This window comes from Tachypleus tridentatus, chromosome 9 (assembly GCF_004210375.1).
Source record: "Tachypleus tridentatus isolate NWPU-2018 chromosome 9, ASM421037v1, whole genome shotgun sequence".
NCBI classification, from domain to species: Eukaryota; Metazoa; Arthropoda; class Merostomata; order Xiphosura; family Limulidae; genus Tachypleus; species Tachypleus tridentatus.
The window spans coordinates 5,270,220-5,287,062 of record NC_134833.1 but is presented as its reverse complement, the minus strand read 5'-3'; the positions used below and the strand labels follow the sequence as shown (position 1 = coordinate 5,287,062).

The following is a 16,843-nucleotide window of genomic DNA, read 5'->3' as shown; positions in this document are numbered from 1 at the left end:
ATACATTTTGTTTTAAACATTAAATTCCTCAACCATTTATGCAAATGAAGCTTAATAAAATGAACACATGGTTGATTTAGTGTAGTCGACACTTGTAACTAATAACACAAACCACTTCATTCAGAACACAACAGTCACTTTACAACTTGTGCATTGTAAGTACGTGTAGCTTAAGAACACATTGTTCTGATACAGATACAAGTCAGATAAAAACAAAGAACAATATACAATTACCACAGCATGAGAAGGATGTCCAATGTGTAAACTGTTTTTAATGTCTTTCTGACACCAACAAAATCATGTGTATTGTTTCTACACCTTTTCATGACTTTATGAGAACAGGACTATAAATGTGGGATCTTTTCATAACTTTATGACAACAGGACTATAATGTGGGATGTTTTCATGACTTTATGACAACAGGACTATAATGTCAGATGTTTTTATGACTTTATGACAACAGGACTATAATGTGAGATGTTTTCATGACTTTATGACAACAGGACTATAATGTCAGATGTTTTTATGACTTTATGACAACAGGACTATAATGTGAGATGTTTTCATGACTTTATTAAAACAAAAGTATAATGTGGGATGTTTTCATAACTATGGCAACAGGACTATAATGTGAGATGTTTTCATGACTTTATGACAACAGGACTATAATGTGGGATGTTTCCATGATTTTATGAGAACAGAACTATAATTTGGCATGTTTTCATTACAAGGCTGTCCTAAGTAAATTTTAATGTAACATCAAGTCATAAACTGAAAAGCTATGAAGGGAGAAGAAAATAGTAAAGAAACAAACACTAAATGATGTACATAACAATAACCTGAGAGAAAGACAAATCTGCTTACAACAATACTCAAGAGATATCACAGAAAATAATAAACATTAACATTTTAATTTCTAACAACTACAAAGAGTAAAGTAGCAAACTCATACATAGCAGTTGATGAAAATCACCATAAATATAACTATCACTAGTCTTCATATTGGACAAACTAGCTATGATGTGTGTTCAGTTAGAGTCTTCCAAGAGTAAGTGGTGTCAAACCAGTTTCTTCAATTGACTCCTTTGTTTTCACTAACAGCTACTAACTCTTACTTGTAAATAACACACTTATAATATGTTTATGTTCATCTGACTACACAGATTTATATTCGCTAATAAATTATCATCCTTTGAAAGTCTAACTACCAATGTTTTCATTCTTTCCAAACCATGTATGACATCTCAGCAGGTTTGATGACTGCTAAAAAAACACAGTTCCATGTGTAGTTTAATTAACAGTGTAAATCAATGTTTATTAAATAATCAAAGGCTTCGTGAGACAGTTACAGTAGATTAGACTAAACAAATTTTATGGGAAATTTAGATGATTTATGAATAAACCACAAATCTAAGAATTCTTTCATATTTTCTGGGGACAATGTTTTTCATTTCTGAAAATATTTTCAGGATTTATTTATATCTCAAAGTTAAAAATATTCCATTCTGTGTCAAAACTTTACTGGGTTAGCGAATACAGTAATGAGATGACTCCAATTCTATGAAACACAACTATTTTTTTATGTGATAAACTATATTATTAGATGCAAGTCTATCTTTACCATCATTAGAAGAATACAGTTACTTAGCTTGAGAAAGTTAATGAAACCAACTGGTAAAGTTGACTGATGAATCTTATAAGTATTTGCTGCATTGTTTACAAGTCATTTTTCCAATTACAATTATTATCACTTCAAGGGCTAACACTAATTACTGAAAGCTGCAAAATAAAGCATCCAAATAGGTATGTTATTAAACATCACTGAAACTGATTGTACACAAAAAACCTGCCAAGATCTTAGTAGCATTGTTTGCCTCAAGTCCAGTGATGGACCACAAATGGAATGTAAAAGTAACAGAGATAAGACCATCACCAACTGGTGGTTCCATCAAATTTGGACTTTCAGCAAGGCCCAACTGATTAAAAACTAGCCTAATGCTTCTTAGGCAATGCCTTTCCTCAACAAAACTACATATTAATCTGACTTAAATAACCATATCTTTTGATCCATGTGGAATGATAAGTCTGGATCGCTTATGAGAAACCATTTGTAGAGTTAAGAACCACAGGGGTTGGGCTTCCTTGACCTTAAAAAATTGACAGACTCCTTAGATTATTTATAAAGACATTCTAGTCAGACAATCTGTCTCTAATTTCCTTTGCTGCACTCCAGGAATCAAAGTTAAACATTTCACAAACAGTACATGGAAGTTATTCTTCTAAGACCTGTTGTATTACATAATATCTATAGTGCAAATACTGGAAACAGTTAGGAAATGATCAACAGCTTCCACAAGAAGTGAACTTTATAGCCAATTCAAGGTACTGAACATTCCCAAAGTTCAGGACCAACATCTGCACATAAACTGGAGTAAAGACTGCATACACATATTGTCTTCACAAGACATGACCCAACCAGAGTTGGAGGGCTGCTCATTATGCGGTGGCCTTGAAGATTTAAACTGACCATACTGAACACTTGCCCCTTCTGTATGTGTCTCAAGACAGTGGACCACACACCTTCCATAGGTGCTCCCAATTAAAAAGGTATATAAACATTATTGTTACCATTTACTTCTTTGTTCCTCGTTATGTTTAACAACTCATACCTAACAGTAAAGATACACCATTCTCTCTCTTTGTAGTAAATACATTTAAGAATAAAATATCGTCATCTGGATGTAAGGCAGTATATGACTCTCATATAGTGTCATTGTACTTACTCATAAAAATAGCTCAGGCCTCAATGTACACTCGATTCCACGTTGACAGGTTTCGTTTAATTGTAATAGTCTTTGATTAACAGTGGTACCTGAAGGCATCACTTCACTTCTAATTATTTGGAAACTATGTTAAAATTAAGTTTTGAAATTTAAATTAACTTAATTAATTAATTAATCAAAATAATGACTGTAAACCTAATTCAATCTTTAATTTTGAAGTGTAACTTTCTTTTTGTATGTTTTAAATAGCATTTCTAACAAAAATTCATTATTTCTCTTACAGGTTTTTTGCTACTGCCACAATTCTCACTTGTAGCTTTTGTTAAACTTTCAAGTACATATTTACATTGACAATTTCCTCAGTACTTTCCTTGTTAATATTTTAAACTCAACAGTATCCCTTGTGTTTTAAGTTGTTCAACTAAATCAAAAAAATCCAATATATAAAGTTTAACACATCTCATTAGGTACTCAAACAAGAGTACTTTCACCATGCAAAAAATCTGTGACAAAGTTAACAGTTAGTAGCTGACACATGTGAGTCTGTAATTACACAGTAACTAACTACTTACTGTCTCAGTTTCTTTTTTGCCACAAAAACATGGAAAAGGTTAATAGAATAAATGTGACAGAAATGTAAATGATATCCCTCCAGTCTGGAAAAGGCCAAAAAGAATCAGTTCAGGTGATCCAAGTGTCAATTGGAGTAAAACAAGTCACAGCTAGCAATGGTATCATAAGTGATGGGTTTTGGTTTTCTTTTTTTTCACAAAATTATAAAAATCCATTTTTTTCCATTTTATTATTATTATTTTTTTAAATCCTACACATCATATGCAGTTGATATTAAACAAAATGTACTTAGGACAGTCTAATAATAACAAATGTTTCATCATCGTTTCATGTTTGTATGATAATAGGAACATGTAAACACATGAATACAAACAGGTGAACACTTCATAATGTTATTTTTATGATAACAGGACCATACAAACAGAGATGAAATCTTTACTGTTATTTTTATCATGTTTATAAGATAACACGACCATACAAACATGGGTGAAAATTTCACAATGTTATTTTTATGATAACAGGACCATACAAACATAGGTGAAAACATCAAAACTGTATTCTCTGTGATCAGCATAAAACAAATACTGTTTAGTCCAGTATCCAAAGAAATCTAAGTTTATAATGTTTGTAGATTACCCTATGGTCAAGAAGATTTTGAAGTTCAAGGATATTGTTAAAACATGCTTTAAGACTAGTAAAGTAATAACAAGTTGAAAAAATAACGTGCCAATTACATCTGAACATAGCTTGAAGAATCTGTCAACAATACTGTTTTTAAACACATTATATAGTGGAGTAACGTGCCTTTCACGATACATAATGATGACATCACGACGTTGTCAATAGATTAATACCATTCCAAAGTTAAACATTTTTTAAAATATATTGATTACATTACAGTAGTTTTTTATATTTTTGTCATCAAGAATAATACAAGAAAGTATTAAAAAATAAGTGAAACTTTGTTTTAGGTTTAGAACTAGACCCTCTCTTTTCTTCAAAATTGTTTTATATTTTTATTATAGCAGCTAATTTGAACTGCCTTTAAAACCTACTGAAATGTCTGAACAATAAATTCTATAAATCATTATTTTAATATTACTCCATTGCTGTTGACACATTGTATCTCATCTGTGGTCACTGTAAATTTGTTACAACATCCTATTCTTATCTAAAAGAAAAACATAAACTTAAATCAAATGAGCTATACATTTTCCGCTGTCAACATTCAATTTTCACGTAAATGAAAAAAAACTTAGCTCAAATGAGCTACACTTTCTCCACTGTTCACAGTTTCAAGACAAGGTAATCCATAATCAATTCCATATAGAGAACTGAGAGCTATTCTGGCTACAGTGGCTTTGGCTTGTTTTTTATTTGGTCCTGAACCTTCAAATGTTTTATTTTCTAGTGAAAGGCCCATCGTAAATCTCTTAGCTGGATTTGACGGAGTTTCTCTCACCACAGTAAACACGACCCCAGGGTGTAGCTCATGTAACAGCATCACTGGATTTTTTTTCTCAGCCTCTGAGAAAGCCTTGGAAATTTTTATTTTGACAGAATCAAGTGGTACACCTTTCTGTGGACCTATCATGGTCTCTTCCATTTTGGAGGTGCATTCAACATCAAGTTCTTCATTGTCAAACCTGCTGAAAATAATTTCATCATCAACCACATCCGTTGTAAAATCTACACATGTTACGGGTCGATTTAACACTTGCATTGCTTTAGGAGTATCTTTAAACTGAACAAATGAACCAAGAGCAGCTTGTGCAGCTGCTTGTTTGACCAACTGTTTTGATTTCCCCTTTCCAATAAACTTCTGTTTGTTTACTTCCACAGAAACCACATGGCAAAGGTTACGAGAATCTCCTTCCAAAGATTCAACAATGTATTTCAAACCAGGTTTTAGCTCATTCAGTTGCATCAGAGCATTCTTTGGCTGAGTTGGACCATGAAAAGATTTTTTACGCTTTACCTGAGGAGTTGTCCCTTCATGTTTTCTCTTCTGCACTTTCTGATCACCCACAGTTTTGTCAGTTTTGATACTGTCACCATTGGTGATCTGTTCCAAATCTCCAACAGCAGATGAAGCTCCTAGGAAAAAAAACACTTTAAAGTAATTAAGTAGATCGTATATCAGAATATAATCCACAAAAATGTGTAGTTTTAACATCAATAAATACAACAGAGAACTTTCACATACATCAATTAAACAGTCAACAGGAATGTGGTCACAATGTATTCAACTTCAGCAAGATGTTATAAAAACAGAAAAGTGAGATGTTTAAAGTTATGAAACTTCTGTGCAAATAAGTTATAAAAATTAATGACTTAACTATGAAGCTGATGAATCACAATAACACATAACACTGCACTGGTTTCAATGCCAAAAGCTTGTGTTTCTTAGTTCTACAAGTACAAGATGGATGGAACCCACCCAGCTTGTTACAATGAAAGTATCCAAGACATTAACTACATAACAATTTTTTTATAATGCGAGTGAATCTTTACAAAATTTTCCAGTTATTGTTAAGCATTAAAATACTTTGATATACAAAATATCATAGTTTTAATTGATAATTAATATATTTTAATTAAAGGTTTCTTTGTGAATTTGTTTCTTTCAATTTGTTGACTATCCATCATACAAAATAATGTTGATTTCAAGATTAAAAATACTTTTCTTTATCAGAGATTCAAGTTTCACTTACATAAGCTCAGTATACTTCTGTGCAATCAAAGTTGTTTTGGATAAAACTTTATATTTAATTACCTATCAATATTAATTCTATATAGTGTTGATCAGTTTGACTAAACTCATTACCATAAAACAAATTTAAACTACCTTTCTCTTCTTCTAGAATAGCTGAAAATTGTAAAAGCAAACAAAATCTTTATTCTGAATACCTTAAAGCTCAAAACAGTGTCCATCTATTTATATATTTTATATATATTGGCCTTTGAAAACTGTCCAACTTAAAATACCCTCAACATAATTTGTGAATCATGCAGCCAACATGACGTATTGAATAGCATAACACACAAGCTGATGGTTCAGGTACCATGACAATTTGTATTCTTTCTGCTTCATTATCTCATCTCAGAAGTATCTATTATCATCATTTTAGTTACTTTCATAATAATAAACAAGAAAAACAAATGATCAACAAATAATCTTATAATTAAGTATCAAACACTCTTTTCATTAAAACTTTATCTTCTAACGTCATACTTGGTTTTTCCAGACTGTATAATAAAAATACTGGTTCCAAAATAAGGTTTACAGTATATTTGGTATTGATTACAAAATTTCAGTTTATAATTCTCATCATCTATGTATCCAAGATGGCTGGTATTGGTATTAAAACTTTTATAAAAATAAAGTAGAGAACAACATTTGAACCTTCTTAGGTCATCTTCAGGTCAACAAAGACAGTTTGCAACTCTTTTCACATTTATTTTCTGTACTAATTTTATTGTTGAAAGATGACTCAGAAACAAAACAACAACAAATTGAATAGCACTGTCTGTCATTTCTCAGTTCAGGTCACCAAGTTACAAAATAAAATGGTATCCCTAATTTAGCAGTGAAAAGCTAGAGGGAAGGCAGCCAGCTCGCCATTACCATGAGTGCTTGGGCTATTTTATTTTTACCAATTAATATATATTACTATTAACAAATAATTATTTAAATTTCAATTATGTTTCTAAAAACATACATATTCATAAAATATTAGTTCAATAGCATTCTGAATGTAAGTCTCCAAACATGATGACATGCCCTCTAACCCCTAGCTACCTGTAATGATTAGGTTAGTCAATTCATATAACAAAGTTTTTCTAAGTGTAATTTTATACTTTTCTACAGAAAACAAATGAATGAAACACTCTACTCAAAATTTTTTTCTAAAATATATTCACTTAGAAAAAATAGAAGACAATGACTGTCCTAAAACTTAGTTTTTCTTATTTCTGAAACTATAATAAGAACATTTCAAAATGTAAAGTGAATAATTATACTCATAAGATCTGTGAAAAAAATCATAATATTAAAACGTGGGTTTCAGTAGCTGCTGTGAGTTGAACATTCATTCTGTAGCTTTGTCTAACAGCAAGCATAACAATACCACTTGAGTTACTTGGACTGACAGTAATAACTTTAAATACCAGTTCTAATTTATTATTTTACTTAGATTCTTTACTCAATCACTTACTTTACATGATACCGATTCTCATAGGTACACAATTACACCAATTAATCACCAAACCCTAGACAAAATCCCATTCAATACATTAAAACATCAATAAAACAAAACTAAACTAGAACTGAATGATTACTGGAATTTATTAATCAATAAATTATTCTCATATAACACTTAGACAGGAGAAACAAAATTATATATATTAGAAACATAGACAGGAGAAGAAAAACTGTAATAACTAAAAACACTAATATATCAAGCTAACAGCCTCTAGCTAATACAAAAATATGAGATAATATAATTGTAATATTTCAACAACTGGAATAGTTGGAATAACTAGAAACACTAATATATCAAGCTAACAGCCTCTAGCTAATACAAAAATATGAGATAATATATTGTAATATTTCAACAACTGGAATAGTTGTATAACTAGAAACACTAATATATCAAGCTAACAGCCTCTATCTAATACAAAAATATGAGATAATATATTGTAATATTTCAACAACTGGAATAGTTGGAATAACTGAAAACACTAATTATGATTAGATACTTTCACATCAGTAACTGATTTAAGTATATTGTAGAGAAACCAATTTGATGTTATCAACACATGTTGGTAAACTGTACTGATTAACCCTCACACCCTTCTCTAAACAACAGTAATCAACACATGAACAGTGTGTTCTGGGCTATGTTTTATGAAACCTATGCAAACAAAGTAAGAACATCTTACATAGAGTACTACACACCCATTACATCTTACGTGCAGTACAACACACACGTTACATCTTACGTGCAGTACAACACACACGTTACATCTTACGTGCAGTACTACACACACATTACATCTTACGTGCAGTACTACAAACACATTACATCTTACGTGCAGTACTACAAACACATTACATCTTACGTGCAGTACTACAAACACATTACATCTTACGTTGCGGTACTACAAACACATTACATCTTTCGTTGCGGTACTACAAACACATTACATCTTCGTTGCAGTACTACAAACACATTACCTCTTCGTTGCGGTACTACAAACGCGTTACATCTTTCGTTGCGGTACAACACACGCGTTACATCTTTGCGTTGCGGTACTACAAACACATTACCTCTTACGTTGCAGTACTACAAACACATTACCTCTTCGTTGCGGTACTACAAACACATTACCTCTTCGTTGCGGTACAACACACACATTACATCTTCGTTGCGTTACAACACACACATTACATCTTACGTTGCGTTACAACACACACATTACATCTTCGTTGCGTTACAACACACACATTACATCTTCGTTGCGGTACTACAAACACATTACCTCTTCGTTGCGGTACTACAAACACATTACATCTTCGTTGCGTTACAACACACACATTACATCTTCGTTGCGTTACAACACACACATTACATCTTACGTTGCATTACAACACACACATTACATCTTCGCGTTGCGGTACAACACACACATTACGTCTTCGTTGCAGTACAACACACACATTACATCTTACGTTGCGGTACTACAAACACATTACCTCTTACGTTGCAGTCATGACACACACATTACATCTTACGTTGCGGTACGCACACCCATTACATCTTACGTTGCGGTACAACACACACATTACATCTTACGTGCAGTACTACAAACACATTACCTCTTACGTGCAGTACGACACACCCATTACATCTTACGTGCAGTACGACACACCCATTACATCTTACGTGCAGTGCAACACACACATTACATCTTACGTTGCGGTGCAACAAACACATTACCTCTTACGTGCAGTACTACAAACACATTACCTCTTCGTTGCGGTACAACACACACATTACATCTTCGTTGCGGTACTACAAACACATTACCTCTCTTTGCGGTACGACACACACATTACATCTACGTGCGGTACGACACACCCATTACATCTTGCGTTGCGGTCGACACACCCATTACATCTTCGCGTTGCGGTACGACACACCCATTACATCTTACGTTGCGGTACGACACACCCATTACATCTTCGCGTTGCGGTCACGACACACCCATTACATCTTACGTTGCGGTCACGACACACCCATTACATCTTCGTTGCGGTGCGACGACACACCCATTACATCTTCGCGTTGCGGTCACGACACACCCATTACATCTTCGTTGCGGTGCGACACACACCCATTACATCTTACGTTGCGGTACGACACACCCATTACATCTTACGTTGCGGTCACGACACACCCACTACATCTTACGTTGCACACACCCGACGACACCCACTACATCTTGCGTTGCGGTCACGACACACCCATTACATCTTACGTGCAGTACGACACACCCATTACATCTTACGTGCAGTACGACACACCCATTACATCTTACGTGCAGTACGACACACCCATTACATCTTACGTGCAGTACGACACACCCATTACATCTTACGTGCAGTACTACACACACGTTACATCTTACATACAATATTACACATTACATCTTACATACAGTATTCTTCAGATTATAAGGTCAAAGTTCATGACTAACAAGTCTTTTAATGCATGTTAATTTTGTTTGCTGTTATTTCACTTGTACATTTTAAGTAAGGTATCCAATTTTCTGGCCCTGTACTTTGTACCACACTTTTGTTTACCTCTTTAATTAAAATCATCAACACAGATGACTTAAGAATTTAACAACAGAAAACTCAGATATTAATTAATAAATAACATGTTGATTTAGCTGTACAAATGCAGTAGGGTCATCAAATTTTTCAAGACCTGTAACATATTAACTGTAAAAGCAGTTTTCAATTAGGACTAAATAGTAGTGAAGGTCAGAATAGAGCTAATTATTCAAAAGTGCTTGAGTTTTTATATTTTTTAAAAATTATTTGGAGTACTGTGTTCATTATTGATCTCCTTACTTTAGAAAGGTCATTGAACTGTTGAAAAGAGTTCGAAAAAGGGCTAGCATGGCAGTACTTAAGATGGAAAGGTTGCCATAAAAGGACAGTTAAAGTTTTCCAAATTAGATCTCATTGAGGTGTTTAAAATTAAGACAATTTATATGTTTGTTCCTGCATGTGTTTTCCTCTATTTCTATATTCAGTATTTATATGTTTGTTCCTGCATACGTTTTCCTCTATTTCTATATTCACTATTTATGTTTGTTCCTGCATATGTTTTCCTCTATTTCTGTATTCACTATTTATCTGTTTGTTCCTGAGTATATTTTCCTCTATTTCTATATTCAATATTTATGTTTGTTTCTTAGTATCTTTTCCTCTATTTCTTTGTTCAACATTTATATGTTTGTTCCTCAGTATCTTTTCCTTTATTTCTTTGTTCAACATTTATATGTTTGTTTCTTAGTATCTTTTCCTCTATTTCTGAATTCAATATTTATGTTTGTTCCTCAGTATCTTTTCCTCTGTTTCTTTGTTCAACATTTATATGTTTGTTTCTTAGTATCTTTTCCTCTATTTCTGTATTCAATATTTATGTTTGTTCCTCAGTATCTTTTCCTCTATTTCTTTGTTCAACATTTATATGTTTGTTCCTGAGTATCTTTTCCTCTATTTCTGTATTCAATATTTATGTTTGTTCCTCAGTATCTTTTCCTCTATTTCTTTGTTCAACATTTATATGTTTGTTTCTTAGTATCTTTTCCTCTATTTCTGTATTCAATATTTATGTTTGTTCCTCAGTATCTTTTCCTCTATTTCTTTGTTCAACATTTATATGTTTGTTTCTTAGTATCTTTTCCTCTATTTCTGTATTCAATATTTATGTTTGTTCCTCAGTATCTTTTCCTCTATTTCTTTGTTCAACATTTATATGTTTGTTTCTTAGTATCTTTTCCTCTATTTCTGTATTCAATATTTATGTTTGTTCCTCAGTATCTTTTCCTCTATTTCTTTGTTCAACATTTATATGTTTGTTCCTGAGTATCATTTCCTCTATTTCTATATTCAGTATTTATGTTTGTTCCTCAGTATGTTTTCCTCTATTTCTACATTAACTACTACTATGTTCATTTCTAATTATGTTTTCCTCTATTTCCATGTTAGAGGCTTTTTTTTTTCATATTTAATATTTCCTTACTATATTTTTAAGTTTTACAGCTTTTCATTGTTTAGAAATATTATCTGATTCTGGACTTTGTTTCAAAAATATATTTTTGAACGTTTTTCTTTGTAATTCACCTAAGTTACACTTAAAGTATTCTGTTATAATAATGTATTTTTAAAGGATTACTTTGTGTATTAAGTTGTAATTCATTGTTAAATGGTTGTGTCATTCATGTAGCATACACCTGTTCTTAGAAATGTTATGTTGTGAGAGTAACAATAACTGGTATTAAACTTTTCTGGTCTTGAAATAGTTTTCTTAGTCCATCAAATACAACCAATCTACTTACTTCTCAGGGTGCTTGAAACATAATCCAACTATATACTATTTATTAAACACTAATGGTACAGACTCAAAGAGAAGAATCATTCCCTGCCAAAAAAGTGTCCAAGTAAAAAATTTTCAGTTGCAATGACAAATTTCCCATAATCAAAATACTAAATTATTGACACCAAACAACAAATGAAAAAGATCTACACTACTAATACATGCCAAGATTGGGCTGTTCATTTCAAGGTATCTATACTCTTGCTAGTTGTAACTCAGAGGTAAGAAGATTGACATGATAACAAAATATCCCTCCATCTTTTAACAGCAACCGATGGGCAAATTTAAAAGGGGGACATCAATGAGTGGACGCTTGGCCAATCCAAGTCAGTGATATATCAAAAGATGGCTCTCTTTATGCTATTTATTGTCCTGGATAGTTCCTATAGCATTCAGAAACATTTTGTACTTGAAAACAAACAACCAAAACCTTAAAACCATTAACAAATACCTGCTGGTCATTTAACTTGATAAAGCCATAAAACAACTTAGTTATCTTTATTTGTAAGTTGATAAACATTTATAATTGTGAATGAACTAGAACTGTGAGTAGATCATTCATTTACTTGACAAGGGTTTGTTGTAAATCATAACTAGCACACGTCTGCCAGTGTGAATATGCACAACAGGCACACGTCTGTCAGTGTGAATATGCACAACAGGCACACGTCTGTCAGTGTGAATATGCACAACAGGCACACGTCTGCCAGTGTGAATATGCACAACAGGCACACGTCTGCCAGTGTGAATATGCACAACAGGCACAAGTCTGTCAGTGTGAATATGCACAACAGGCACACGTCTGTCAGTGTGAATATGCACAACAGGCACACGTCTGCCAGTGTGAATATGCACAACAGGCACAACTCTGTCAGTGTGAATATGCACAACAGGCACACGTCTGTCAGTGTGAATATGCACAACAGGCACACGTCTGCCAGTGTGAATATGCACAACAGGCACATGTCTGTCAGTGTGAATATAGAGAATCTCTCCTTCACTTTAAATGGTAAATACTTAAGTTAGTACTTTGCATTTTTTTCTTTATGAATATACACAAGGAAGTTAAACTGAAGTATACGTTATACCTACGTTGTCACAAATTGCATGCAATGTCTCACATTACCAAGTAAAACAATCTTATTTTATATTCTCTCAATTTGACTATTGCATGGTGCAGAAGGGCTGTCTTACAGGTATGATTATTAATTGTTTTTCATTAAATATTAAAGAAATAATTCAAATTGCAATGTAAAATTATTAATTTTTAACGAGGAAACCAATGGTGTATAATGTTTTTTTGTTATTTTCAAAATTTAAAATTAAATGAAACCCCTATTAACAGCAATAGCAGATTTCTCTACAAGTGTCAAAACAGGCAAAACTGGTTTTACTTTAAAATACTACAATGAAAAGTATTTGAATATTAATGTAAACAGAAATCAACATTCTAGAGGTTGGTGTGATGTTTCAGTCATGTGGTTTTTACCTGGTAATACCATCACCATCTTGACAAAGGAACAAACAGGGAAGTGGGTACATTTGCATGTCTGTATATTACATAGATACGCATTACTGCTGAAGGCATGTGTAATTCTTATCAACATGTAGAGAAGTTGTTGGCCAAGGCATTAACAAAATACTGAGTAAAGTTATAATTCACTGGGTTTGATTCTTGTCCTTACCTGCTTGGATAAACAACCTAACATAATGGCCCAGCATGCAGTACTCAAAACATTTGCAATTAATCTGCATTAAAAAAAGAGCAAAATATGACATTTATATGACATCAAAGGAGCTGAATAAATACAATTATGGTCAACTCTGGCTCCCACAGCTGTTCTCTTGTTTTCTCTGTTCTACAGTTGATAGTTTTCAGTCACTTGACTGGCTACAAATCAGAAGGAAAGTTTGTGTCTTTTCAACTTGTCAGTGCAACAGAACACACAATAATTCTTTGCCACATCGTAGGTTTAGTACAGCAATATCATCATAAACACAGAAAGTTATTGCAAGTCTAAACAGTGGATAACGGTAAAGAATGAATCAAATATCCTATATGTCATGCTGTTTGTTTGCCACTTTGCCTCAGTTGCTATGTATACTTTGCACTGTGATAGGAAAAGTTTGCAGATGTCCGACTTCAAGAATAAACAAATGTAAAGTAGAATATAATTAAAATATGAACAAATGTTTTGAAAAGTGAAGTTAATTTGTGTTTACATTTGGAATACATCGTTTCTTTTTATTTAGAATCAAGAAAACCATTAGCTATAGCATGGATTTCAAATATTCACAGTTCATGATACCCTTTGGTCAGTATTATTACAACTAATAGTTGTACTGACAGCAGTATTACCACAATTACCTAATTATCAACTTTGTTACTTTTTCAGTTGACGTTTTAGAGAATGGAAAAATTATTATCAATAGAAGCCAATTTGATCATTATTACTTTCCAAAGATGAAAAATTGTTTGTTCTCGTGAATTAAACTTTTTATTATTATATGTAACGTACCTAGTCTAAACCTATCGCAAACCTTACCTTTCTCCTTTACATCAACTTGTTCTATTTCAATTTCCATCCTATTTTCCTTAGGCTTAGCGCTTAACTTTTAACTTAGTACAAGTTAGATTCCAAACAACAGCGTTCAACTTCAAAAATAAATAATGTTGGTATAATAGCAATTTACTTTAACGCTTCCTGTAAGTTCTACGAAAGTAAACTTAAACAGAAAATTAAAATTGTCAAAATACCACTTCTACACGTTATTATCAGATGTGTAACCGAAGACCTTACAATTACCGATCTCAACGACAAACGAAACGCTTCAAATGCCCGATCACAAAAACTATAAAAAATAAAAAAATGAATATATTAGATAATATATGTGTATGTGTGTATACAATTTACAAATATTTAAGTTTATTGCTACAAGTGTATGAAGAAAATTTAATTACAAGTGTAACAAAAACCACCACAATTAACTTGTTCGTATGACAATAAATTACTATTGAATAACTGATGTTACCATATCTGTTGTACCATATATTTTTGTTTGATTTGATTTGTTTTGAATTTCGCACAAAGCTACAAGAGAGCTACCTGCGCTAGCCGTCCCTAATTTAACATTGTAAGACTAGATGGCAGGAAGTTTGTTAGTTTTTGTCTCTGCTACTTTAGTTTCTTAAATACCGAGTTAGTGTTTCATCAAAGTACTAGAGATAAGAATAGTACTATACAAGGCCCGATATAGCAAGGTGGCTAGGGCGCTCGATTCGTACTCTGAGGGTCGAGGTTTCGAATCCCTGTAACCCCAAACATGCTAGCCTTTTCAGCCATGGGACATTATAATGTTACAGTCAATCCCACTATTCGTTGGTAAAAGAGTAGCACAAGAATTGGCGGTGGGTGGTGATGACTAGTTGCCTTCCCTCTGGTCTTACACTGCGAAGTTAGGGACTGATAGTGCAGATAACCCTCGTGTAGCTTTGCACGAAATTCTAACATTAAGTGACTTTCTAATGTCGTTATAAAGTTCGGGATATCGTTAGTTTCCGAAACCGTACTAACTAAGCTATAAAATCAAAACATATGTTGAAAGAAATACAACTAGATTTTGCATTCTTTTTCTCTTTTTTTATCGAACAATCTTAAGCAACCCAAAGACAACAAAAGTTGTTACAATAGTGTTGTCAGTAGTGAAATTGTTTTGGGAAAATACAGATTCAAATTCAAAATGAGGGATATATTAACAAAGTTATATACAAAAGTTGCTGGAAACGATATGCAAAAACAATGAAGAATAAAGAGAAAGAAGGGTCAAGAAGGAGAGACAGTAACGTAAGAGAGAAATTACATGAACAAGGCATAATATTTGCAGACGAGTTATAAGAAAAATCACTTTCATCAATAAATGTATAAGATATTTACTGAAGCATTATTATAATAAAATGGAAGGACATTACTCTCCTTCCAACACATAGCTGAAACAACTTTCTGTCTTATCTAAAATGGGAAATGTCACAACCAAAGGAAAATTTTAAAACAAAATTTAGGAACCTATTAAGAAAGAAAGGCAAGACTTTGGTTGAACGTGCAGAAGATATGGAAGGACTTGCTCAGCTATCCAATCAACATGAAACAATGGATTCGTTGATATATTGAATCAGTTTTCAAAGATGCCATAGTGGATGATAATATGTGTAAGTGTAACCGTTTAAAGGAAGCTATCCAGCTTATGACAGAACTTCAATCAGTTAAAGTTACAGATAACAACTAAATACTTTCTAGGGATAATGGGACCATTAGATTAAGTAGTGTGGAAACATCACGTCCTTTCAATAAAAGTTTAGAAGTGATATGTATGATTTGAATTAAGTACAAAGCTATACAATGGGGCTACCTGTGTTCTGCCCACCATGAGTATCGAAACTCGGTTTTTAGCGCTATGTATCCGCATACATGCCGCTCTGCCACTGGGGTGCAAGCTTAGAAGAAGTCAAAGTCTTGATTTAACAGTTGGTTACACAGGATGTCAGAATTACATCACATCACAGAAGGTGTTTCAACTGTAGCTTAAAAAACCATGTTGCCAAGAGCTATGGTTGAAAGCCTTTAAGAACTAGGAACTTCTCGCAAAAGCTGATAAAAAAGAAATAAAGTACAGCTGTAAGTGCAGTGACCATAGGCATTACATCTTAGATTGTAATGAATCAACAGTTAAGAGTAAACAAAGAAGATGATACCTGCAGAAGTTTGGAATACTAAATCTGCTTCCAAATGAGCTACGTTGCGCATTCTTTAAAGA

At 32.9% G+C, this 16,843-nt stretch overlaps 1 protein-coding gene across 1 annotated transcript; it reads right to left on the bottom strand.

Annotated features, from left to right (window-relative positions):
- Positions 1-3,537: 3,537 nt before the first annotated feature.
- On the bottom strand, positions 3,538-14,880 carry LOC143224699 (double-stranded RNA-specific editase 1-like). The gene is made up of 2 exons (XM_076452910.1): positions 14,578-14,880; positions 3,538-5,453 (listed from the first exon to the last, which is right to left on the bottom strand). Exons 1-2 carry the CDS (start codon positions 14,615-14,617, stop codon positions 4,612-4,614), a joined length of 882 nt encoding a protein of 293 aa, XP_076309025.1. The 5' UTR covers positions 14,618-14,880; the 3' UTR covers positions 3,538-4,611.
- Between the last annotated feature and the right edge of the window lie 1,963 nt (positions 14,881-16,843).